A 26,724-nucleotide genomic window follows, 5' to 3' on the forward strand; every position below is an offset into this window, starting at 1 on the left:
TGATATATTTAAAATAATGGCGAAGTACATGATACGAATTAATATAATTTTTAATCTAAAAAGATATTTAAGGCGCTGTTAATTAAAATATAAAAGGACTTTCACAATACTTCAGCTATAGATTAAACTTAATAAAAATAAAAATATCGGTTTTGTTATTCATCCGTACTGATACTAAAAATATAAGCATCAAGAGGTAGAAGATCTCCTACACAATTTAACTTTTTAATACTATCTTAATTATATGCAAATTTTTTTATTAATGCATACAAAATCTTAAAGGAAGGTGAAAATAAACGAAGAAAAAAATTTCTGTTATTATTAAGCGCGAAAATGAACATCATGAACAAAATCACAACAAAATGTAGCTCCCTCCTTAATTTGTTTGCTCCGAATTCTAATGCTATATGATAAGGTACTAAAGGATTTGGACTACATCAATCGCAAAACAACATGACTAAACCAACTTATGGGACTAAATTAATTAATTACCAGTTCATAAAGTAGTTAATTACTTCTCTTGATAATCGAAAAGTGTGCATGTTACATCTCTTTCGCAAAGTTTTTAACTTTGATTTGATCTTTTTTCCCCTTATTTGAATACACTATGTACTTTGATTGATCTTTGGGACTAAATTACCAGTTCGCAACATAGTTACTTCTCTTAATAATCGAAACGCGTGCATGTTACATCTCTTTCACAATGTTTTTAACTTTATTTGATTTTTTTTCTCCTTAATTTATTTGAATACATGTCTAGCTACTTTGATTGATAGTTGGGACTCAATAATCAGTTCGCAACGCAGTTACTTCTCTTAATAATCGAAGCGTGTGCATGTTACATCTCTTTCGCCATGTTTATAACTTTGATTTGAAAAAAATTTTTCCTTTATTTGAATACACTACTTTGATTGAGAGTGTGAGAATACCATTCCTTCCATTTTCGTGTGGGAACTCCTCACAATGCAAATAAAGTAAAAGCTTTAATTAATAACTTCTCTCACTAGCTAGCTTCTAAACCTCAACTAGATAGGATAGTTATTGCTGTTCTATTTGTGCATTTTTCTATTTATATGCATGTAAACCAACCTTATTGTAAAAGTTGCATGAGCAATCATATTGAATTTTTTTTTTTTTTTTTGTAATTTTCATGCATATATGTGGAAAGCATAAATCAAATTCAACCTCGCTTTTACTAATTAGATCACCTTTTTAGTTAAAAAAGTATAAGCCCCTTGGCCCCTATTCAATGCCCTAAAGTTTAGTAGAAAGTCTTTTTTGGACCATACAGAAATAAAACATCAATTCAGTTAAAATATTTTTTCGATACCATTGCAGTATAAAATTACTATAATGCTCTGGGTTGATTCTTATTCTTTCACGTGGCTTAATGAGAATGAATTTTGTATATATGTAGAATAGTTGTTATAGAGAATACTTTTTGAATTTTAGAGCTTTTAAATTGCTCAAAACTCGAACTTTCTATTGAATTTCAAAACTAGAAGTTTAATATTTACTACAACACCAAAGTCCATAGCCAAACATCTAGTAACTCTTCCTGTAACCCTTTTTAACTATTGATTTTAAAAGTTAATTACTTAAATGTTTCACATTTGCTAAGATTAGTTCCTCACAATCCAATTAAAGTAGAAGCATTAATACCTTCTCTCACTAGCTTGCTTCTAAATCTCACTTGGATAAGATAGTTTTTGTTATTCCATTTGTGGTATTTATGGTTTTTTTTTCCTCAATTTATATGCATGTTAACCAATTTTATTGTAAAATTAAGTTGCATGAGCAATCATATTAAATGTACTTTTTTTAAAAGAAAATTCTATGCATTTATGCGAAAAGCATAAATCAAAATCAACCTCGCTTTTAATAATTAGATCACCTTTTTAGTTCAAAAGGTACAAGTCCATATACAGCCCCCTAAATATTAGTAGAAAGTCTTTTGTGTACCATACAGAAATAAAAATATCAAATCAATTATAATACTTCGTTGCAGCATATAATTACAATAATGCTCTGGGTTGAATCTTATCCTTTCATGTGGCTTAATGACTTTTAGTTCAAAAAGTACAAGCTCATATGCAGTGTCCTAAATTTTAGTAGAAAGTCTTTTTTTATGCCATACATAAATATAAACATCAAATCAATTAAAATTTCTAATATAAAAAAAATTGTTATGTTGCCCTTGGTTGACTTTTTATCCTTTCATTTGGCTTAATGAGATTGATTGAATATAAATTCTGTTTATATGTAGATTAGCTGTTATATATATAGAGAGAGAGAGAGAATACTTTTTGAATTGTAGAGCTTTTAAATTGCCCAAAAATCAAACTTTCTATTAAGCTTCAAAAGTACAAGTTTCATTTTGCTACAACTCCAAAGTCCATGGCCAAACATCTAGTAAGTCTAATAAGGGTTTAGCTAGTGTTGTACATCTTGTAATCCTTTTCAACTATTGACTTTAAAAATTGCTTGTTTCACATTTGCTAAGTCAATTTCCAAAGCCTTTTGTATCAGCACAACTAACTAGTGATGTTATTTCACATTTTTATAAAACTATTCTTAGGCGTTTTTCTATCTGAGCTGTCACCGACACTTCTACATCTATCAACACACCATCGTACATATCTATCTGATTCCCATTATATGTGTGAAAGAGAGGCCAAACATTTGGTAACTCTAAGATAAGAACTTCGCTGGTGTTTGTACATCTTATAAACCTTTTCAACTATTGACTTCAAAAGATTTCCGTTTCACATTTTTTTTAGACTATTTCCAAACCCTTTTATATTCAAACAACAAATGACATTATTTACATTTTGTTAAAATATTCTCAAATACTTTTCTATCTGATCAATCACCATTGCTTGTTTCTCTATCAACACACTACCGTACGTATCTATTTGATCCCCATTATGATATATATGAAAGAGCGTTAAGATAATTCCCAAACCATCTTCCTAACATGGAACTTTTGCGTTGAAACATTTTTCACGTAATAGTTTTCAAGCAAAATGAATAGAGATCCCCCTCAATTAACTGTAGGTCATTCTGAAATGGCACTCACAATTTTAACTTTCTTGATTGATGTTGTTCTAACTAACTTTCAATATTTTTTTATTTCAACCGATCATATCTAGCACAGTTGGCTAAAGACTTCAATGGTTGGTATCCGAGATCTAAATTCGAACCCTAGTTATTTCACATTATTAGCTGAGTCTATTTATAAAGAATGGAGGAAGCGTGTACCTAACACGCCATCTTACTCTCAAAAAAAAAAAAATTAAAAAATTTTCATTTGAGCTAATCCTAGTTCAGTTAAAAATATCGTTAACTTCCTATTAGCTATTAGCCCTTAAAAATTCAAATTTATTTGTTAAAAATATTTAAAACTATTTGATGAAATTGCTAATGAATTTGATTGAATTTCCAACTTTATCGGCGAAGTCACTTTATTATAATAACACAAAATGTGAAGAAAGTATCGATCCGAAAAAATTTAAAAGATCATTTCAAAATGGCCCATAGTTGGGGAGGTCTCCATCTATTTTCATGAAATATTTATCCACTTAGTTGCGCCAAAAAGGAAGGCAAAAGTGTACAAACACTCACTAAACTTTAAAACTTTTTCTAATTTCTTTCTAAACTTTAATTTAGGCTGCTAGATTTACAAAAACTTTTTATCAAATAGCTTAATTGGCCCTTCCTCTCAAACGAAATTATTAATTGAACCGTCCTACAGATGTCGTGTTTTATAGATGATGCTCTAAATCTTAAAAAAAAAAAAAAAAAAACCCTCTTCTTTCTCTTCTCAAATAGACCATCACGATTAAAGAAAACAGTAAATTATTTTCGAGTCTTATTGCTTTTTCAAAAACGGTAGAATAGTAAAGACAGATTGTAATATATTTTGAAACTTCACAAGATCATATATAAGACATATGTCGAGGATAGGTTAATTAATCATTAAAATTGAAGTTTAAAAAATTATTTACCAAAGCTTTAAAATTGGAGAGTAGTAGTATTTGTGCATTTTTCCTTGTAAGGAAACTCCCTGTATCTTTTTGGAAAATGTCATCTCAAACACACCCTGAGTATGCAACCAAAAAAAAGAAAGATAAAAAAAAACACATGTTACTCCAGCATAATCATTCACTCATGGCTTCCACTTAAGAGCCTCTGTACTATAATTGTTTCCACATCTTTTTGCCTCCTACTATTTCTGGGTGAAGCACACTTCCACAGAGTTGGGTCCACCAATCACAGCCGTATGATGTTAAGGTACAATAGCTTTTGATGCAGTACCACTGTAATAAAAACGGTGTATAGTGATACTTTTAAATGTCGGTACAGATCAAAAAAGTGTTGTTGGCTAAATTACCAATACTTTTTAAAAATATTGCTATATGTTGGGTCGCGATATGTGGGGCCACCTTGATGTTTCGTACTCACTCCTCCAGCTACCTGTGGTGGAGGGATATGTAGCAATCATAGCCCTCTATGATCTCCACGAGATTCTCGCCGCCAGAACCGTACCTCGTCGGCTATGGCGACGGAGGAGGAGAAGGAGAGATCGATGGTGATCATTTTTTTTTTCTTTTATATTTGTAATCGAGCCGAGTGGGCTGGGTAGGGTTGGTTAAGTATAGAAATTTTTTATTTTTGATTAAATTGGGTTTTATATTTAGACGTTAATAAATTTTTTAAAAAAGTTTTGACATAAATAGAATACTTACACAAAAATATACTTTATAATCTAATTCTGTTGTACTGTACTATTTAAAATTTGTTTAATATATATCTCTATTCAGTGATATAATCAAAAGTTCTAAGTTGGATTTTATGAGGTTGCGACTCCAAATACTAATTTGGGTTTCTAATATTGCATGCAGTAGAAATTCCTGAGTTTTTTTATTTGTCTATGTTGAATATAAAATATATAAGACATCATTCTCCAATACTTTAAGATTGTTTTTAAAAAATAATCATTTCATATTATTTATGAGCAAGAGATTCTGAGTTCGAGTCCGGTCAGATTCCTAGCTAGCATTTTTTAATTTCTTCCGATTTAATTTAGCTCATGTTTTGGGTCTATTAAAAAAGTTGAGTCCAGCTGTGGGAAGGAGTTTTGAATAGGAGTGCCCAGATGTGAGGAGAAGTGTTGAATATAAAATATATAAACACTATATTCCGGTAGCTTAAAATTTTTCAAGAAAGATAATTGTTAGGTAAAGCGAAGTTGGAGCACAATATGCCTTTTCGCTTTTTAGTAGGATCATAGCAAGTACATATAATTGACACATTATCATATGCAGAATATGATATTACATACAAAATAAACAGAGTATTTTTTTTATTGTACTTTTTCACCGTAGATATATAATAAAATCCTTCCGTAATTCCAAACGAAACTAAGTACTCTAACGAAACTAAGTACTCTATTAGAGATGGTGGTAGCAGAAAAAATAAAACAAAAGCGAGGTCAAACATAAACTTAATTAATCACGATCAAGTGATTCTTCGCTCTCCTTCAGTATTCATGTGCTTGTTTGATCTGACTGTAAGATATAGTACTATTTGAGCAGAACTAATAGAAAGAGTATTACTATATTTTGTTACTTTCTAACGTAGTAAAAATTTTAGGCTTTTCCATTTGCCATGGTCTATTCTTTAAAGGCTATTAGTTTGTAATAAATTTAGTATGTAAGAAAAAATAAATGACTGTAATTATTATTTATTGATCTGTTGAAAAATTTGTGTAGCTCCTTGTATTAGATATGTTTACACGTAGAACAGCTTTTCAGAAGCCCTATATTAGGGGGAAAAAAAAAAAAAAGTAAAAAAAAAAAAAAAAAAAAAAAAAAAAACAAGTGAGAAATCAAAGTACGTGGCAAAAGGGTCGTTTCACACACAAAAAAAAGGACCAATTTGGTAATTTGTGAAAGTTTGGGGGCGTCGGCGTCAAAATTTTCCACTGTTATTGCCACGAAGCTACAACCTTTTTCTCTTTTCCTTTTTTTTTTCTTTTTCTTTTTTACATAATAAATTAACTCATTAGCGAGAGAGAAAAACGTGTTTGACCCAAATTTCCCATTTTACCCCTCCTCTCCGTCTATATATAACTCTCGAAACACTTCCCCTACCCTTATCTCCCAACCACAATTCCAACCAAAAAAAAAGAAAAAAAAGAAAAAAAAAAACCATTTCTCCTCTTCCCAAATTCAAAAACTCTTGTCGAATTCGAATAAAATGGAAGCTCAAATGGCTTTTTCGATCGAGATTCGCAATTCTTGGTTAATCCAGACACCATCATCGTCATCGTCAAGCTCCAGCAACGCGCTCTCCTTCTCGCGCTCTATGCTTCCGATGGCGGGGGCGGCGGAGAGGCGGCGGCGGTGGCGGCAGTGCGCGGAGCGGAGGCCGCGGATGAATCCCGCGATGGCGGCGGCGGTGACGGAGAGAATTGTGAGGATGGAGACGGAGATCGAGAAGCCCGTGAAGTTCACCGTCCGCGCGGCCGCGACAGTGCGGCGGAGGCGCAAGGAGGATGTCAAGGGGATGATCGCGAACCAAATCGACGCCTACTCCGACAAGATCGGGAGAAATGTTGTTTTGGAGCTCATTAGCACCGAAATTGATCCAAGTATGTTGATTTTGAATTTTTTTTTTTTTTGGGGAGAATTTTGATGGGTTTTTTGAATTATTTGAGTATTTTTTGAATAATTTTGTTCTGGTTTTGGTGTTTTTTTTTTTCCGTTTATTAATTGGGGATTTTGACTTAGTTTGAATTGAATTCATATTTGGGTGTTGAATAGTTTTTGTTTTGTATTTTGACTTTTCTGCATAGCCTTGAGCCCTTGACTGAATTCTTTCCCACGACTTTTTCCATTTACTGTTTTGTTCTCCAAGTCCTTATTTTGTGTATATTTATATTACAAAATATAAAATATTATAATTATTATTGCTGTAAAGTTGGTATTTGTTTGTGTGTTGGGAAAAACTTTTGATTAATTATGTGTGTCTTTTTTTTTTTAAGTAATGCACGCGAATATCTACTTTCCAATATTGTTTGTACAGTTATACATATTATATATATATATATAGAGACGTTATGTCTAAACAATTGTTGATCTTCAACAGGGACCGGAGCACCACGGACGAGCAAGCGGGCCGAGCTGAAGGGGTGGTTCGAGAAGAAGGACACGAAGGCGGAGCACGCGGTGTACACGGCCGAGTTCACGATCACTTCGGCCTTCGGCGAGCCGGGCGCGATCGCCGTCCTCAACCGCCACCACCGCGAGTTCTACCTCGAGAGCATCGTCGTCGAGGGGTTCGGCCCCGACCCGATCCACTTCACCTGCAGCTCTTGGGTCCAGCCCACTAGAATCCACCCCAACAAAAGAATCTTCTTTACCAATAAGGTAATTGAGCCCACAATTTTTTTTTTTTTTTTAGGCCTCAAATACCACCCTATAGATTCATCCTTTTTCCAATTTTGCCCTCATAAAGTTTATAATTGGTCTCATTCAAATTTGTCCTTTAAACACTGTTAGCTTAAAGTGTTCAGTTATATTTGTGGTACATTGTGTAACAAATAAATAAAAAAAAATTAATTCAAAATTCATTAGCTAAATACTGTATTTTTTCGTCTTTATAATTTATTTTCTACAGCCTTATTTGCCGTCGGAGACACCGCCGGGGCTGAGAATGCTGAGGGAAAAGGAGCTGCGAGAGCTAAGAGGTGACGGAACGGGCGAGCGAAAGCTCACCGATCGAGTCTACGACTTTGCGACCTACAATGACCTGGGGAACCCCGACAAGGGGGCCGAGTGCGCGCGACCGCTCCTCGGCGGAGAGGACAAGCCTTATCCGAGAAGAATGAGAACTGGAAGGCCCCCGGCTAGTTCAGGTAAAAACAGTACTGTTGCATTATAGTCGAAAGTTTAGTGCTCGGTTTAAAATCGACAAAAGAGTAAATATTTTGTAGGAATTTATTAGTCAATAAGATATAATTTGAAGCACTAAATATAAGAATTCTATATAACAACTACCTTAATAAGGCAACATAAGTCAACAACATAATTGACACCTCATTTGCTGATTAAATATTTGAATTACTTAAATAATCAATAGATATTTCCAAGTCAATATTGAAATATTCGTGAACAATTAGCTAATTTTGGTAAAAAAGAAAAGGGAAAAAGAGGATATTAATTTGACTATGATATGCACAATAATAACTAGCTGTTCATTAAAGGTTTAGGTAAAAAGGTTTTACAGCAGTACCCCTCCAATCATTCCCACATAGTTAATGCTGGTTTTAAGCAGGAGAGGAAGGATTAGATTTAATATGGAGTTAATATGAAAAAGAAAAAACTGGCGGCGTTGAAAAGTGAAGAGAGCCGAGAAGAAGAGGAGTAGGTGAGAGGATGGAGTTAAGAGGGATTTGAGGAGGAAGAAGAAGGCTTCAGCAGGGGAAAGAGACGACAATGGCATAGAATGGGTAGGTGAGTTGTGGAGAGGTTGCTCAATTCGAGAAAAAAAATTTTTACTATATCTATCCCTGCAATTCTCTAGATTTAATCCTTATTCGAGGGGTGAGGAGGAATAAAATTAACGAGTTATTCCATGATATTCTGAAATAACCCGTTTTGACCGGGTTAAAATATTTAGACAGAATTAAATTTTGTTTGGCAGAATAATTAGGATAAATCAGTTTATTCCCCTATTATTCTGTTACCAAACGCAGCCTTAAAGTATATTTGTTTTTATTGGTGTGAATAAAGCAACAAACCCTATCCACACATCTTTCCCTATGTTGGTGAGATTTCAATTAAAAAAAAAAAGGGGGGGATAATTAGTGAGAGTTGACGTGTTTGTTTTTGATTCCATGAGTTTGAATGTTTCTTTTAATTAATCTCTTTTTGATTTTTTAATTAAGTGTTTGACTAGAGAATTTGTTCAAGAGTTTGGTTTTCCTTTTTGACTTAGTTGTTTATGTTAGGTACATAAAGAAGAAGACTAATAAGCATTCTAAGTTGTCTAATTTTAAAAACAAAAAAAAAAGGATTGATTAAAAGAAAAAAGTAGTTCAGAAATAATCTTAATACTTCTGTTCACGTGAAGGGTAAATATTAGCTAGGTAAAAGATCGAATTTCATCAAATGAGGCTCGATTTTGCAGATGCGCGGGCCGAGAGCAGGGTGGAGTATCCAGTACCGGTATACGTCCCGAGAGACGAAGCATTCGAGGAAGGGAAGGAGGAGATGCTTTCGGACGGAGCCTTGAAGGCGCTGCTCCACAACCTGGTCCCCTCCCTTGTCGCGTCGATTTCGTCGGAAAGCATCGACTTCAAGGGCTTCCACGAGGTCGACAACCTCTTCAAAGAAGGCATTCGCTTGAAGCAAACATTACAAGACCAGCTCCTCCAGAAGATCCCCGTCGTGAGCAAGTTGTTCGAGTCCGGCGAGGCCCTGCTCCGCTACGACAACCCCCACATCCTTACAAGTGAGTGAACGATGATCCTTTCCCGTATACGCTCTTTTCTCAGTATTTTATCGATCAATTGAATCTGCCAAATTTCGCACTTACATTCACGCATTCACCGACTCTTTCTGCTCTATTATATCAGCGTCATTTTAATAATTTCGATATGCGGATCGCGTGTTATTTTTTTCTTTAAAAAAAAAAAACCACGATATGAAAACCGTTGAATCGAATAGTAGCATGATTGCAACCGCCATCGCCTCGATGGACGTGGAATTTTAATGAGCCACAAAGATAAAGTTGCACTTAAGATAGGAACATATTTTTCTCCTTCATTAAATTTTATGGAAAAAACAAGAGGGATAGAACATTAAGATCTCTTCATAATGTGAAGTTTCTTTAAATTAGGATCAACACTGGCTCAATTATTGGCATTTATTTCAATGGAACATATTTCATCAAACTACTAGGCCTCTTAACTTTTATCATATCTAAAAGGCCTATTGATTACAAAACATAAATTTTTATATTCTTTGTAGTTTTAAATGTTAAATATAGTGTAAGATTCTGTGGGGGTCCAAAAATTGACGGTTGGATTTGTCTTTTGATTTGAATCCTGCAGAGGACAAGTTTGCGTGGCTGCGCGATGATGAGTTCGCCCGCCAGACGCTCGCCGGCATCAACCCCATCAACATCGAGCGCCTTCAGGTAATCTTCCATACCCTTCAGGGGCATTTTCGTCATTTCAACACCAATTTCACGAAAATGCCAATTCTAGTATATACACCAATTAAAAAAATTCTCACAAATATGAGGGGTACTTTCGTCATTTCAGGCATTTCCTCCCGTTAGCCAGCTCGATCCGGCCGTCTACGGCCCGCCTGAATCTGCCATCAAGGAGGAGCACATCGCCGGCCACCTCGACGGAATGTCGGTCCAACAGGTAACTTTTTCAGAGTACTGAAAAAAAAAAGTATATACATATATAAATAATTATACATTTTCTTATCTTTTTTTTTAAAAAAAAAATTGACAGGCAATTGCGAAAAATAAGTTGTACATTCTGGATTACCATGACATCTACCTTCCGTTCCTCGATCAAATCAACGCGCAAGACGGCCGGAAGGCGTACGGTACTCGGACCATCTTTTTCTTGACGAGCTTGGGGACTTTAAAGCCGGTGGCGATCGAGCTCAGCCTCCCGCCGATGGGCCCTAATTGCACCCGGGCAAAGCGCGTGCTCACGCCGCCCACCGACGCCACCAGCAATTGGCTGTGGCAGCTCGCCAAGGCTCACGTTTGCTCGAACGACGCGGGTGTTCACCAACTCGTCAATCATTGGTAAGTATCGAAGGATACTCGCTCCGACTAAGAACTTGTTTAACTTAATTGGAGCTTTTATAAAAGTACTCTTAGCTACGGCCAGAAGTAGAAGCTTTAATTTGAAGTACTGTAAAACTGAACTTTGAGATTTTGGACCAGGTTGAAGACCCATGCGTGTATAGAACCATTCATTATCGCTGCGCATCGGCAGTTGAGCGCGATGCACCCGATCTACAAGCTTCTGAAGCCGCACATGCGGTACACCTTGGAGATCAATGCCATCGCACGCCAGATCCTCATCAACGGCGACGGCGTCATCGAGTCGGGCTTCACCCCGGGACGGTACTGTGTGGAGATGAGCGCCGCCGCCTACCGCGATCACTGGCGGTTCGACCAGGAGGGCCTCCCCGCCGATCTCATTCGAAGGTACATTCACATTTGTCCCTTCGGCTATACAAATTTTTCTCCCCAAAATCTTATTTGAATTTAAACTATAATAAATTTAAAGTAAAAAAAATTAAAGTTGGAGAACTAAAATGTAACTGAATAGCACTTTTGTAACTTTGGTGCAGAGGAATGGCCGTAGAGGACCCTACGCAGCCCCACGGCCTCCGGCTGCTCATCGAGGACTATCCGTACGCCACCGACGGCCTCCTTTTGTGGTCCGCCATCGAGCGGTGGGTCCACACCTACGTCTCCGCCTGCTATCCTTCGGTCCACCACGTCCAGGCCGACACGGAGCTGCAATCCTGGTACGCCGAGTCAATCCACTCCGGCCACCCGGACAAGCGCCACGCCCCGTGGTGGCCGCGGCTCTCCTCCCCCGCCGACGTCGCGTCCTTCCTCACGACCCTCATATGGCTCGCCTCCGCGCAACACGCGGCACTCAACTTCGGCCAGTACCCGCTCGGCGGCTACGTCCCCTGCCGCCCCCCACTGATGCGCCGCCTCATCCCCATCCCCGGAGACCCCGAATTCGAAAACCTCACCGCCGACCCCCACAGATTCTTCCTGTCGGCGCTGCCGAGCCTGACGCAGGCGACGACGTTCATGACGGTGATCGACACGCTGTCGACGCACTCCGCCGACGAGGAGTACCTCGGGGAGCGGCCGGAGCCCGACGCGTGGACCGGGGACGCCGCGATGGTCCGCGCGGCGCGGGAGTTCGCGGCCGACGTGCGGCGGGCCGAGGAGGAGATGTCGCGGCGGAATTCGGACCCGCAGAGGCGGAACCGCTGCGGCGCCGGCGTGCTGCCGTATGAGCTCATGGCGCCCAGCTCGACGCCGGGGATCACCTGCCGGGGGGTGCCCAACAGTGTAACCATTTGAATTTATTTTTCGCACGCATTTGACCCTGCGAATACATAAAATTGCACGAATACGCTCGCAAAGTTGGTATTTGCATACTCCCTGTTAAAGCTATAAATATCTACAATTTTTTTGGCGTAAATACGCAAATAAGTGAGATTTTTCAGGGTACAATGACAAATATCAATTTTGTGTAGGTTTTTCTACAATTTTGTATATTTGTAGGGGTAGGATTAATGCAAATATTCTAAATAACCAATTGTTGGTTGGGGATTAGTTCTTGCTTCATTTTTGCCCCCATTTTTTTGGTGAATTGAGAAATGTACTAAGAAATTTAAGGGGTTAATTATGTAAAGTGTATATATCCATAAAATTAATAAGGTTTTGTTATAGGAGGAGAGTTAGAGAAATATGTCATAGTGTTTATCTCATGTAATTAAAGGGGTTAGGCATTATTTAGCCGATGTATTGTACTTTTTTTTTTTTGCTGAATATAAAATATTAAAATATTATCGTTATGTTGCGATTTTACTTTTTCTATTTCTTAGTTTTATGGAAAAACAAAAATGCACCACAAATATAATGAGGCTTTTTTAAGCATTTAAGTATAAAATGAAGAATTTAAATAGTTAATTAAGTGTGGACTTTGCACATAAACATTAGGTTAATAATGGTATTATAACAATAAATTAATTTATAATTAATGGGTAAGAGCAAGGTTGTTATGTAATCGATATAACAAAATTTTGAATACATAATAAATATTTAATACAATTCCATAAAACAATCTTAAAAAAAATTCTTAATCCAATGTTTCTAAATTGCAGCAAATAGAAAACGAAATAAATAATAAGATTTGTATTCTTTTTTGGGGGATAAAAACATATAGGACTTACCTGAACTATGGACCATTTTAAGTCGGCATTCTAAATTTTTAAAATTTTGATTTTACTATTCAATGTCTCAATTTATTTGATTTGAGTAATTTAATGACACTTAGCATTTAAAATTTAAATGTGTTATTTATCTTTATATGTTTAGTTAGTATACTACATATAATTATTTCAACTTTAAATTTATTGCCTTAAATTTTAAAATCAAAATACCCATAACCTACTCAAATACTGATTTAAATAAAACAAATTAAAAGATTAGATAGACAAATAAAAAAAAATTAAAAGGTTAGGTAGCCTACTCAAAATAGTCAACTTTTAAAATTAATATTGTTGATTAACTCAAATACTAACTCAAATACTAACTCAAATCAAATAAATCAAATAATTAGATAGTAAAATCAAAATTTTCAAAGGCCGAATAGTCCACGTAAAATAGTACATAGTTTAAGTAAGTTCCGATTTGTCATATATGACATTGACCAATTATATTAATGTATTCTAAGTTACAAACTTTGTATCCGGGCTTTTTTTGCAAATAGCCCCCTGACAAATTTTATTTGCAAAAATAGCCCCGTCCAAAAACCCCTGCCACGCCAGCGCCACGTCAGCGCCACGCGGGCAGGGCGGGCCCAGATGTTTAAGTTGAACACGGTGAACCATTCACCGTGTTCAATACAAGATTTTTGTATATATTGGACACGGTGAATGGTTCACCGTGTCCAATACAAATACCCCAACAATGATTAAGTTGGAGGTATTTGTATTAGACACGGTGAACCATTCACCTTGGACACGGTGAATGGTTCACCGTGTCCAATACAAATAGCTATTTTGTATTGGACACGGCGAATCATTCACCGTGTCCAATACAAAAACTTTGTATTGAACACGGTGAATGATTCACCGTGTTCAACTTAACCATCTGGCCCAGCCCCGCCCGCGTGGCGCTGACGTGGCGCTTGCGTGGCGGGGCCAGGGCCNAAGAGAGCTATTTGCAAAAAAAGCCCTTATCCCTTATAAGTTGTGTGTAAAAAGAGTTACTATTAATATTATTACTTCGAGTTTTGATGAAATTTAATTTTACGATATATATATATATATATATATATACACACTCCTTAAGTTGCATCAATCATATATATCTTGGTAGCTTACTATCTATCTCTTAAAAAAAAAAAAAATTTCTAATCTCTTTATTCTTTCTTTCTACAGCTATGGCCGGACAAAAATTTTATAGGCATAGTCTCCAAACTAATTAGTTTGGGGATTATGCGGATTGGCGCCACGTGGCCGATCCAACGGCCACGTTTCTCAATTGCTTCTCTCTCTCTCTCTCTCTCTCGAAAAACACATCCGTGGCTATCGGATCGGCGCCACGATCCGCATAGTCCCCAAACTAATCAGTTTGGGTACTATGTCCATAAAATTTTTGTCCGTTGTAGCCTACATGCCTAGCTACTATAACGAGAAAGGAAATTGAAGTAGATTTGTTGAATTATTCTCCTTTTTCAAAAAGCTTGTAGTGGACATGTCTTCTAACAGGACCAATGTGTTTAACATGATAAATTCTTTCAATCCAATATTGAGCATTCAAATTTGCCTATAAATGTGCCTATATTACGTTATTTCTATATTACAAAAAAAAAAGAAAAAGGAAAACGTAGTTTAGTTTTTTTCTTTTTGACTGTAATAGCCGAGTCTTGATTATGAGCCAATAAAGTTGTATTTTGAAGTCATTTATTATCAAGTTTATTATCAAGTCCTCTATTATTAATTTTTTATATAATTTTATTATTTTATTAGTTGATGTTATTTTACAGATAAATATTTATACCTATATTTTACATTAAGTTGTATAATATTTTTTTCCCCATATTCGCTAACATTAGCTATATTTACATATACTATGAGTTTTTGAGATTGTACGGAATAAATTTTCAAAAAATAAAAAAGATTTTATGTTAAAGATTGAAATTATAGTTTGAATTTGTATAAAACCTTTTTCAGTGCGTTTTCTGATAACATATTTTGATATTGATAGTAAGTACAAAAAATGTATTTTTATTAGAACTTATACAGTATAGCAAAAGAATAAATTAAAAATTTTGTTAAAATAAATAATCTCTATTTTTGTAAAATATTGGGATTAGTATGATATATGTAGGTAGCTTTTACACTCTAAGAAACAAATTTGGACGTTGTCGAATGTGAATTTTAATATTTTTTAAAATAAAATACATGTATTTTTTACCTCAAAATTCACTAGCTAATTCATCTCTTTTACAATGAACTGTCATTTTTTTATTAATATTGGGATACTCAGCTTTATATTAATTTATATTTATGAAAAAACAGAGTCCGATTACTATACTATCAATAGCACCTAATGCTTTTTGCTATTAAGTTTTTCGTTGTTAGATTTACCTTTTAATCATTTTCACTTGATAGATCATACTATTCAACCAACCATGCACTCACCCTTATAAAAAATCAAAAATTTAACAGTGTCAATGACTTATACTATAAATAGTATCATAGCCTAGTTCTAAAAATAATATAAATAGCAAAAATAAATCTTTTATTTATATTAAAACTTACTATTTTATTAATATATATATATATATATATATATATATATATATATATATATATATATATATATATATATATATTGCAACTATGTCCAGAACTCTATGTTCCATCAATTAAAACTTTTAAAGATAATAATGTGAATGAAAAAAAAAAAACAATAAATAAATACTAACAGTCAAAGTTTATCAAATGAATTATCTAATTAACTTATATAGATGTTTATTGGTCGTTGTTGTCAAAAATAGTCAATTTTACCTATTTCGTTGTATTGATTATCGAATAATATTTATTAATTTTTAGTTAATTATTACTAAATTATCATTATTAAAACTATCCTATAAACATGATGAGGCGCGACGTGAGAAACGTAAATAGAAAATATTTATTACGTTCAAGCATAATAGAGCAAGATAATTTATCCTTTCGCACTTTAATATATATAACAAATTTTAATTGAGTTTAATTTTTACTGATAATAGAATCAGTAAAACTTACAAAACAAGTATTATTAAATAAAATTTGCATTGATACTTATGTAATAAATTACAATACAAAAAAAACTTATTTTGACGAATTAAGTAGAATAGAAAAAATCATGAAGTCTTAAAATTTTAATAATCTTTGACCAAAATGCTTACCTAACTAAATTGTTTTGAAAAATATTAAAAAGATACAAAACATATGTTTTTTAATAGTAGTGATATTTCATAAATAATTTATTCATGGTTTATCCTATTTCAACCCTCTTTAAAAACACAAGATATTTTTTTGAACTATTTTTTATTTATTAAAGGTGACAAAAGTTTTTAGATAAAATTAGTTTTTCATAGTTGTCCAGTTATTCTATTTGAAACTAATTTTGTTTGAAGCTATGTATGATTTTTTTTTTTTTTTGCATAATATACTTGAAAATTTTGGAATTTTTTCTATATTGATCAATAATTAGAGCTAAATTGGATTATTCGCAAGTTAATTAATAAATTTGTACTTATGATATATTTTAAATCCAACTTGCTACATAGTATATGTATTCCTACAAGTCGCGGTGTGAGTATGACATTTGGGACCCACATGTGAGTCCCACAGTTACAAGACAATTGCATATATGCTCCGGGTGCACCGTGAACCGCAATTATAGTGTTTAATTTTGATGTGATTCTAAAATTATTCAGTTCAATGAATGTAAGCATCAAAAATTATAATTTTAAACAGATATTGTAGGTTTCACCAATCACTTTTATTTTGATTTTAAAATATTATATTTATTAAATGTTAAGTGCGGTGCATGAGGTACATGCATACATCAGGTCCAACGAAGTAATCCCTTATTCTTTTACGCCCATTCGAAACCAAAAAACACCAACCGTTGCGACCAATGGTCAAGCGCCACGCGACCGTTCCCCCTCCCCAACGTTCGTTAACCGCCACCTTTCCCGCCTTATTTAAATCTCCTCCTCCTCCTCACACTCCCCGCCACTATTCTCGCCGCGGCGGCGGCGGAACTCGATCTCCGCGCCAATCGCCGCCACCCCGCCCGTGAAGCATCGGAAACCATGGACCCGTCGAACAACAGCTACGATCCCGGCGAAGCATCGGAAAACCATGGACCCGTCGAACAACAGCTACGATCCCGACTCCGACATCTACCGCTTCCTCGACTTCACCGTGCCGAACCCCTCCCCTTCGAACCCCCGTCTCATCGCCGCCGCTTCCCGTAATTCAATTACCGCCCCGCCGCCCCCCCCGCCGCCCCGCCCCCGCCCCGCCATCACCAGCACGCGGTGGACTCCGAGGAGGTTGTGCTGATCCCGAACATTGCCCCCATTCTCGAGCCACCGCCGCTCCTCCCCCCTCCGCGCAGGCCCTCTGCAGGCCAAGGTGACGATGTCGGTCCCATGATCGAAGGGATTCAGAGTGTCAGCGTGGAGGAGGAAGAGGATCACGGGAGTTCGTCCTCGTCAACAGGCCCCAACATAGAGATCACCGAGGAGGAGACCGTGTTTCAGCGGCTCGAGCCAGGGCAGTTGGATTGTAGCGCATGCCATGTTCTACGAGAAGTGCTCCATTCCAATGGTAAAATCTAACGGTAGATAAGAATGTGTTTCAAAAGATGTACGTACACATCTAGTAAGACTCAGAATAATCCGCTATTTCTCTCATATTGCAGAATCTCGGACCATGACGTTCGCGGTGCATGGCAGCCTAGGCACGTTCGATCACGCCATACTCGAAGCGGAGTACCTCCGCGAAGGTGGCCAACCTGCGAGAAAAGAGCTTTTCTACGTGGAGTAAGGGGATATAATTTTTTCGAAAACTTTCAAACTTCAAGGGATTCGGTATATTCTGATGACGGTCTTCGTCGATTTTATGCAGTTTAAGTTCGCAGACGCACGAGCGCGTGAAGAGCATCGTGATCGAGTGCACGACGCTGCTGAAGGCCGACACAAGTGGCGTGTTCCATGACTCAGTTTCCTCCTTCTACGACGCGCTGTGTGGCGACATTCCTCTGAGCGCACCTGCATACACTCCTGCCGCCACCGTAGTTGCGCCACCGCCACTGCAGTCGTCGGAGCCGATATCTCTGCCGCCGCTACCTATCGAACCGGTCTCGTTAGCCCAACCACCACCGGAGCCCGAATTTACAGGTGATAGATCATGATCCATGAGGTTCACTCACATGGATTTCTTTTCTTTTTTTCCTCCCTAAGTCATCTAGTCACTTATTTACCTGGTAAAATTTGGAATTTTTTCTTTTTCTCCTCCCTAAGTCATCTAGTCACTTATTTACCTGGTAAAATTTGGAATTTTGCATATATGTTGCAAATGAAGAGGACATTGATAATTTCGAAGGCTACATATGTTGGTAAGAAAAATAAAAAGTCCCATTTTGTTAGGGGCTCGGCAAGTAATAAATACATGCATGAAACACGCGTGCATGGACTACAACATGCACGTTCAATTCCATGCATGTAGCCACAATTCTAATTAATTGATTAATTAATTGCATGGGACTCGTTATGTAAATTTCCAAATCTCATTCAAAAAATTTAAAATCCATTAACATCGCTTCTATTTTCGACTTCCTTTCTTTTATTTGTTCGGGGTCGTGTGTATATATATATATATATATATATGTATAGGAGATATACCCTCATGGATCTTCGAATCGGATGCCGGCCCCAGCGACATCGCGGGGCCGTCGCAACCGCCGAGCGCTGCACCGGGACCGAGCACCGACCCTTCTCAAATCTTACCTCAGGCGACTGCGCCGCAGATGGGCCGTGCGCCGTCGAACATTCGGAGAAGCTGGCTCGCACTTCAGGTGCTTTATATTTTTCAAAGAAAATAGTTTTGGCAAGTGAGTGATGGTTATATATATATAGATGTATATGATTGAAATTGAGCAGAGGCGAAGGACTGCAAACATGGGACTGAGCGAGCTGGCGGAGTATCTACACCTTCCGATGGCGGAAGCTGCGCGGCGGCTGCGGCTCTGCTCGACCGCGCTCAAGCACGTCTGTCGCCGCATCGGCATGTCTCGCTGGCCCAGCCGACAGGTATTGTATACTATAAATATTTTTCTCTCGATTGAATTCGTTGCGCCTGCATGTCGTGGGTTGATCGTTTGGGTCGATTTTGACGCGCAGATAAATGCGATCGACCGGCAGATAGCGCGGCTGCAGAAGGACCTGGTGAGAGGGACGAGAAGGGGCGGACTGCTGGCGATAAAGGAGGAGCTCGAACGGCTTCAGGAGCGGAGGGCGAGGCTCTATGAAGGGCAGAACCCTAGCGAGGGGGCCGAGTAGTGGTCTCGCACCATGGATAATCGGATTAATAAGAGAGAGTTATATAACTCTATTATTGGAATAAATGATAATAAGAGCATTTGTGTGTGTTTGTTGTTGCTTTCCATTTCAAGTGAACTTTGTTGTTGTTATTCATGCGGATGTAAGCATGGTTTGATTAATAATAAATAACATTATTGCATGCCCTAATATGTTGTTATTACTTTGAATTACATGTATACAATCGAAAAAAGATGTGGAAAAACATATCCATTGTGTCACAACTTTAGATTGATCTTCTCGGACCATTTGAATATATCAGAATAAACCCGATCGCCGCCCAGGTCCTCTCCGGTGGCGCCCGCCGCCACTCTAATGATATCCTCTATCAACGCGAAGTTTCCCATTATGTCGACGTGTGCCCCGCTCTGCGTCCCCCGCCCTTCGAGGAGATTCGCGGGCGGGGCATGATTGTACTCCCTTATGTAAGTCTTTATGCCGGAAGGATTGAACCGGGTTCTCCCCCGCCATCCCTTCGCGCACATGAAGCCCGCGCTCAGAGCTGGCACGGTCTCATCCCCGTTGGACAAGTAGACGCCGTCGCGTAAGCAGCTGCCCTTGTGCTCGCCGTTGGCTGATGTGTCGATCTGGAAAGGGATGTGGCACTCGGTCGAGCGTGATACTTTGTACACGTACGCTCTTTCTGTAGGAATGCCGACCCCGTATAAAGAGAATATCTCCATTTCAGGGGCATTTGGCAATCTGTCAAAATACACAGGAATCGAGATCAAACTTCTGGATTGAAATTGAAACACTAAGGAAGAATCTGCAACTATCAAAAGTAGTCCGAAACATGGGTTAGACGAATCATACTTTGTTTCCAGGGGGTTCGACCAATATTTGTAGTGGTTGTACTTTGGGTCATCCAAGTTATCAGCGATTCCGTATGAGAAGTGAGCGTTTCCACGGTTCATCATCTTTGGAGCGACAAATTGAAGAAGATCTAGAATAGAACCAGCCGTATGCACTTTGTAATCGGCCACGGCCTTAATTCCGCCCCATCCCAATTCATGGTACTCTGTCCAAATATCACTGCATGACACATTTAAGTGGGCATAGCTGTAGCCTTTCACAGCATCCTGTATAAAATGTCATGTTAACATTCAACATAACATGCTCAATGGGAACAAAATAATTTACAAAGAGGAAATCACCCAGAATCCTCCATTTAAATTCAATCAAGAAATACACACCCGAAAATCCATCCTCTCAATTTTGGAGGATGCCTCAGCAACATCTTTTCCGAAAGAAATCATTCTCCCAAAGTTCACAACTTGTGACTGAAATTCCCTATTATTTGTATTGTCACCCTGAGAAACATCAGAGTCGTTGTTTTTTGACTTCTTGGAGCTGCAAGCAAAGCCCTCTTCGGGAGACCAATCTAGATCTCCCCAAATTGTCTCACCGCCTTTTGGAATCATAGACATAGTTGAATCCCATGTACGTGTCATACGCATGATATGCTGCAAAGTATGAAGCCCAAGGAAGTCAGATCCTAACACCCCAGGTGCCATAGCCCTGTACAAAAAGTTAATAGTAGTAAGATATAACCCATTCTTGTGTCATCTCAAGTCGAAAAATTAAGTTCATATTAAAAAGCAAAATAGATGATTAACATGCCTTGTTCAACCATATCTCTGAAAAATTCATAACTCTTCTAAGAGGAAAGAACCTCGTATAATATGAAAACGACCATTGTCCAAACAGAGAACAGAGTATATTTTAAAAGATTGGCCATGTTGTATTTATAAGTATGGGAACCAAACTCTTGGTCATAATCAGGTAAGACAGACTCGCCACAAAGCATTCTAAGGCCAGTTTGCTGGAAGAGCTGTTCACCTAATACCTTGTATTTCCCATTCATTCAACCTAAGAGCAACACTACAAAGATTCACATGGCATAATAAGGAAATAATGATAGGTGATATTCTGAGATTCAGAGAATTGACCTCTTCTCTGAAGCCCAAATAGGATGTATCAGCAACAAAAGACCACCAATGCTTGGCATCTAGTTTCCATTTATATAATAAAGCCTTCGAATGATGTTCAGAATTATATTCGTGGTTAGGTTGGAGAAAATTGACATGCTAGAAAAGGTTAAGTACACTGAGACACAAAAACACAAAGCAGTTCAACTAGATTACCTAGCAACAGCAACATCTCTGGCTTCAGCCGAGAACAGTCCAGTAACTGCTTTTGGAAGACCTAAGAAAGGTCCGCCAATATTCATTACTGCTTTGATATGCTTTGCACACCAGTTTGGACCACCGCCGCCACCCATAGGAGCAGGTGCCTCAACCCACTTCATAAAATGCAAGAAGTATAGAACTCCCATGGAATGTGGTATTACTACCACTTTATTGCCACCATTTGTAGATACCATGAGTTCTATGTTGCTTTTGATTCCGCTTAATGTTTGATCCCTGATCTACAAAGAAATAATTGGTCTATTAATAGAAAGACAAGCACACATGAAGTACACACATGAAGTACAAAAGCCAGAACAAGAAATTCATCTGGAGTAACAGATAAAAGGTGCTTTTACATATTCATTGCTGCAAACTTATCTATTTACAGTTCTACTACTGTGAACTCCGAATTTTTGGATATACCCCTTGAAAGTGTAGTTTCTACAAAACTATGTATTACTTTGCAGGGGATTATGAAATCTTATGGAATATTAGTTGTCGAGCAGTGCATATTGAATTCAATAATTCAATTACCTCGGTATTCTGAAAAGATATTCTCCAATCATATGCAGCCATATACATTGTCTTCTCTTCATAACCAATGCTCGCCAAATTAGCAATTAAAACTGCCCAGACAAAATATCCAGGAGCAAAATAGTCCGCCGCGACAAGTCCTGTGACTGGTCTAACTCTTATACCAGGAGGATCCAATCCAGTTTCATTGTCCAGTGACATATGGTCAACCCAGCACAAAGGTCTGCATATATTAAAGTGACAGAAAAGACAGAGTTGATACTGGTAAATCCACAAATGCAGTTCATAAAGGACATAATGGCTTTCAGAATTTGTGACTATTATCTTTCTATACTTATGTTTGAAGAAATGAAGATACAGCATATAGGCCAACAATTGGCAAAACAGAGATGTCAAAATGCTATTGTGATGTTTATTTTGGTATTCTAATGTTTATTTTGATGGTGAAAAGTAATAATTAAGGTTCCAAACCTTTCAAAGACTCTCAGGTAAGGGCAATTTATCAAATATCAAAGCAGCAGTGGCTACATACAACTCAGTTTGGCTACATCTTTCCCTGTCATGAATTAATCCGAAGAAAGTAGAAAACCAATCAAAGCCTTCATAAGAGAAGAAGCTATTTTGATCAATAAAACAGAAATTTTGCATTCCCATCCTAGTTTCCAATCGCCAAAAGCACTAAAACTTGCAAATTCTGCAAAAAAAAAAACAAAAGAAAAATAATTCCCCATTTCGAGCTCCCCTAAAATGCCCACCTACTTTTTCCATAAAATCCCTATTCCTCCTTTCCAAAGATGTAATTTCACCTCCACACTTCCTAAACCTCAATTTTCCACCAAAACCAACAGCAAGATTAGGAAACCGTGGCAATAAATCGAGTGCACAAGAGCATGTATTGGTACTACCTCTTATAGATCTCGCCGAAGGATCCGCCCCAGAGGCGCTTGCGGAAGAGCCCCTCGGCGCAGTGGTGGCCCTCCCAGAGCTCGAGCCCCCCGGTGACGATCCCGGGGACGAACACCACCGGGTGCTTCGCCGCGAGCCCCTCCTTCCGGAGCCTCGCCCCGGGCGGGTCCGGGGGCGGCCCCGCGATCGCCTCCGCCACGTACTGCGGGATCGAGGGGGGCATCGCGTTGTAGAGGAAGATGAGGATCCACCACGCCGAGCATATCCACCCGATCGTCCAGCAGCAGCTATCCACGCACGACCACCTCCCCCCCTTCCCCTTCCTCTCCCCCTCCCCCTCCCCCACCGCCGCCGCCGCCGCCGCCGCCGCCGCCGACGAAGAAGAAGAAGGCGACTTCTTCGCCTTGCCCTTGGAGGATTCGGCGTCGGCGTCGGCGTCGGCGTCGGAGGAGGCGGAGGGCTTCTTCTCGGCCTCCGAGGGCTTCCTCCGCCGCAGCATCGACATCACCGACGATGTATGGTGGGGGTAAGGGCGAGGGTAAACGCAAAACCCTAGCTCCCGATTCTTCGAAACCCTAACCCTAGCAGGAGAGAGGTGTCGATGGAGAGGAAGAGGGAGAGGGAGAGGGAGAGGAGATGATCGAAGCGAACTCCCGCTCGATTTTGTCGCCCTTCGTTTCAGAGTGTAAGCGAAGAAGAAGAGAAGCGAATAACGCAAGAGAGAGAGAGAGAGAGAGAGAGAGAGTGTGTGTGGAGTAAACGGTACGTACCCTACTGACGCGTCCGCATGCGAACTAGAAAGATCCACCGTTTAATGATGCGGGAGGATACATCGACGGCGGATTTGATCCCCCGCACAGCGTCCGCACCCGGGTGATGCCCACTCTCGAGGTCAAACACGTGGCTGGAAATTAGTGGCTGGGGTTGGGATAAGAGTGGGACCCTGCTGTTGCGGATCAGCTGTTTGTGTTCAAACAGTTTTACGCCTCCCACGTTGCGAATGGCAATGTGACACGTGTCGTACGAAATTGACTGGTTATAGGGGCGGCGCGGGAAGAAGAACCCTTCAACTGTTTAACGGAAATGCCATTTGATTTCGATCTATTTACGAAAATGCTATTCTATCGGTTATCGACATTAGCCTTCGATTTCGAGCTATTTTACGGAAATGCCATTCTGAGAAAAACCAGCCTTTTTTTTTTTTTTTTGCTTAAAAGTGCAGTGCCGTTCTGAAAACTGAAATTGACTCGTCAATTTTCTTTTTTTTTTTTTTTTATTGATTGGCATCTTCTTTAATTTCTAATCTCTATGATTTGAACTTTTATAATTAATTATGTTAAAAATATTTGTTAAATTTTATGGCTCGATTACTATTAGCGATTAATTAACTTAATTTTATTAGTTATAACGTAGTTTAATTTGTTTAATTAAATTTGATAAAATTATCGGTTAATTTGATAAAATTCCTAATTCGACTTCTCCCTACTATTTTACCTGTTATTGCTTTAGTCGTAAAACATAGATGAACTCTACAGGGGATTTTTGTAGTTAGTATTTTAAATTTTTAGATACAGAAATTTATTTGCAAATGATGTGTGCATGGAGGTAAAAGTAACAATAGTATTCATTCTGTTGAAAATATATATGTAATATGTTGTTCGTTTATTTCTTGTAGAAATATGATCATATTTGATCCGACAGAACTATTCATTGGTACGGAGTGATTCCGCTCACATGTAACTGCGTTCTCTCAGAAAAATACGGTAATGCTTAATCATCTAACCATATGTAACAAAATAGAGCTCTTTGATAGCCAACTAATCTTACGGTCCATATTGATTCCATATTGCGTGGACGGCGGAATCACCCTGCATAGATTTTAGACAATCCGTGCCCAAATTCCTATTCCACATAATATTTTCTCATTCCACAGAAGCTTCTAGAATAGTTTGGGCCCCCCTTTATCTAAGCAAGAAAATTCCAAATTTAGATCTGTTTTGAAAAGTTTCTTTGTGTTCTTTTTTTCTATTTTGGACCATATGAGGATTTAATTTCCATTTTTATTTGGATCATACAAGCCACATTAATTGGGCCATTGCATAAAAAATCAGCCCAAATATGCGTTAGCTCGACTCTCTTCGACCTCAGGCCTAAGATATGAAAATCGCGAAAATATATCTGCAATGCTTGTACTATATAAGATAGATAACATGTCAATCAAAATTATACTATTATATTTATATATTTATCTACTTCAATTTAGAAGAGGCTTTCCTCGTCTCTGTTTAAGCTATTTAGTAATAACACTTTTAAAGTTCATAACCAACCCCCTCGGCTTGTACTTAAACAAGCGAAGTTGTTGAGTTTTACGTAAGTATTATTTCAGAGTATATTTTGCAGGCAAATAAAGAGGTAAACTTTTCGCAATTCGTCACATCATTAGTAGTTGAAGATCAAATAAGAGGAGCAAAGCACGAAGCTCCAAATTCCGAAATAAAAATAATTTAAAATAAAATTTTGAATATTGCAAATCTAGCATATGTACCAAAGAAGGCAAAGAGTAATACTCCCAAGTCTTGGGAGGGAGTGCACTTTTTGCCATGTTTAAGAATAGATCCACAATAATAACCCCATAAAATAGAATTAAAGAGTAGTATAGTACAATGATTGTGATAGTAAAATTTGAAACCATATAAGTGGGTGCAATTAATATACTAATTAATTAATTAATGTAGTAATTAGTGGCATTGTCCTATGCATTTATTTGAGAGGACACAATTAGTTGAGAGTTACTATTGGTCCTCCTTCTAGGACTAAACAAATGCTTAATTAATGCTATGGAGGTGTGTCAATGTGGTGGGGTTCCCTTAAGTGATGCTGAGTAAATTCTACATTAATTGCTCTTGTAAATTTCAGAATAATAATAATAATAATAATAATAATAATAATAATAATTTCTAGTAAGAATAAGCAATTATCTAATGTATGTAGCACAGCATTTTTAAATAGTTTCGTTATATTTTCCCGAAAAGATTCAAATACTCTTTTTTCTGGTTTGGCATATTTACTTCATCATTGCGTGCTTATGTTTGGGGATCTTTCAATTTGATTAACAGTAGATTAGAAATGACTGTGAATCATGATTTTTATTTTTTGGCATCAAAATAATTAATTTTTGTGCGAAGGTTTTTGCAGTATAACAAAACGGTAATCACAGGACAGATCTGTTAAGGCACATATGAAATTATTTTCTTTTTTTAGTTCCCAAAGTGCTATTATTATGATATACAAACATACATATGTAGCTTTCTTTCATTATTTTTTTAAATTTTAATGGAAGCATTGTTTGTGTGCAAGTGATTTTTAATTTGAGTGATTTAAGAATCATCACATGGTGTGGCTTAAACCACTTATTATGCCATGTGGCATTTGATCCCATAGATGTGAATATGTGCATTTAACTTTGGTAAATCATATATGAAGCCATGGTTGACTCATATATACATTTGTTTAATTTAAAGAGAAATCCATTAAATCCATTATTGATGAAGCATCAAAGGTGTGTTTTTTTCTTTTTTTTTGATCTTTTATGTTTTATTTAAATTTGATATTGATAATACACATATATCTAGA

The 26,724-nt window shown here is 37.6% G+C and overlaps 2 protein-coding genes across 2 annotated transcripts; one reads left to right on the forward strand and one right to left on the reverse strand.

The window, feature by feature from the left end:
* Positions 6,176-12,621, forward strand: LOC109726095 (putative lipoxygenase 5). Its single transcript, XM_020255534.1, has 9 exons — positions 6,176-6,655; positions 7,153-7,433; positions 7,684-7,921; positions 9,196-9,519; positions 10,121-10,206; positions 10,334-10,441; positions 10,535-10,839; positions 10,981-11,247; positions 11,394-12,621. Exons 1-9 carry the CDS (start codon positions 6,262-6,264, stop codon positions 12,148-12,150), a joined length of 2,760 nt encoding a protein of 919 aa, XP_020111123.1. The 5' UTR covers positions 6,176-6,261; the 3' UTR covers positions 12,151-12,621.
* LOC109725908 (phospholipid:diacylglycerol acyltransferase 1-like) lies at positions 19,530-23,803 on the reverse strand. The gene is made up of 6 exons (XM_020255309.1): positions 23,091-23,803; positions 22,186-22,408; positions 21,607-21,890; positions 20,656-20,980; positions 20,276-20,541; positions 19,530-20,164 (listed from the first exon to the last, which is right to left on the reverse strand). The coding sequence occupies exons 1-6, from the start codon at positions 23,594-23,596 to the stop codon at positions 19,681-19,683; spliced, it is 2,088 nt and encodes a 695-aa protein (XP_020110898.1). The 5' UTR covers positions 23,597-23,803; the 3' UTR covers positions 19,530-19,680.

The sequence above is a fragment of the Ananas comosus genome, linkage group 20 (genome assembly GCF_001540865.1).
Source record: "Ananas comosus cultivar F153 linkage group 20, ASM154086v1, whole genome shotgun sequence".
Lineage (NCBI taxonomy): Eukaryota > Viridiplantae > Streptophyta > Magnoliopsida > Poales > Bromeliaceae > Ananas > Ananas comosus.

Coding starts and splice junctions, on each gene's coding strand:
- LOC109726095 (XM_020255534.1), top strand. CDS start 6,262: ATGGAAGCTCAAATGGCTTTTTCGATCGAGATTCGCAATTCTTGGTTA. Junction 6,656..7,152: donor TAGCACCGAAATTGATCCAA/GTATGTTGATTT, acceptor GATCTTCAACAG/GGACCGGAGCACCACGGACG. Junction 10,442..10,534: donor ACGGAATGTCGGTCCAACAG/GTAACTTTTTCA, acceptor AAAAATTGACAG/GCAATTGCGAAAAATAAGTT.
- LOC109725908 (XM_020255309.1), bottom strand. CDS start 23,596: ATGTCGATGCTGCGGCGGAGGAAGCCCTCGGAGGCCGAGAAGAAGCCC. Junction 20,542..20,655: donor TTGAGAGGATGGATTTTCGG/GTGTGTATTTCT, acceptor CATTTTATACAG/GATGCTGTGAAAGGCTACAG. Junction 20,165..20,275: donor TCGAACCCCCTGGAAACAAA/GTATGATTCGTC, acceptor GTATTTTGACAG/ATTGCCAAATGCCCCTGAAA.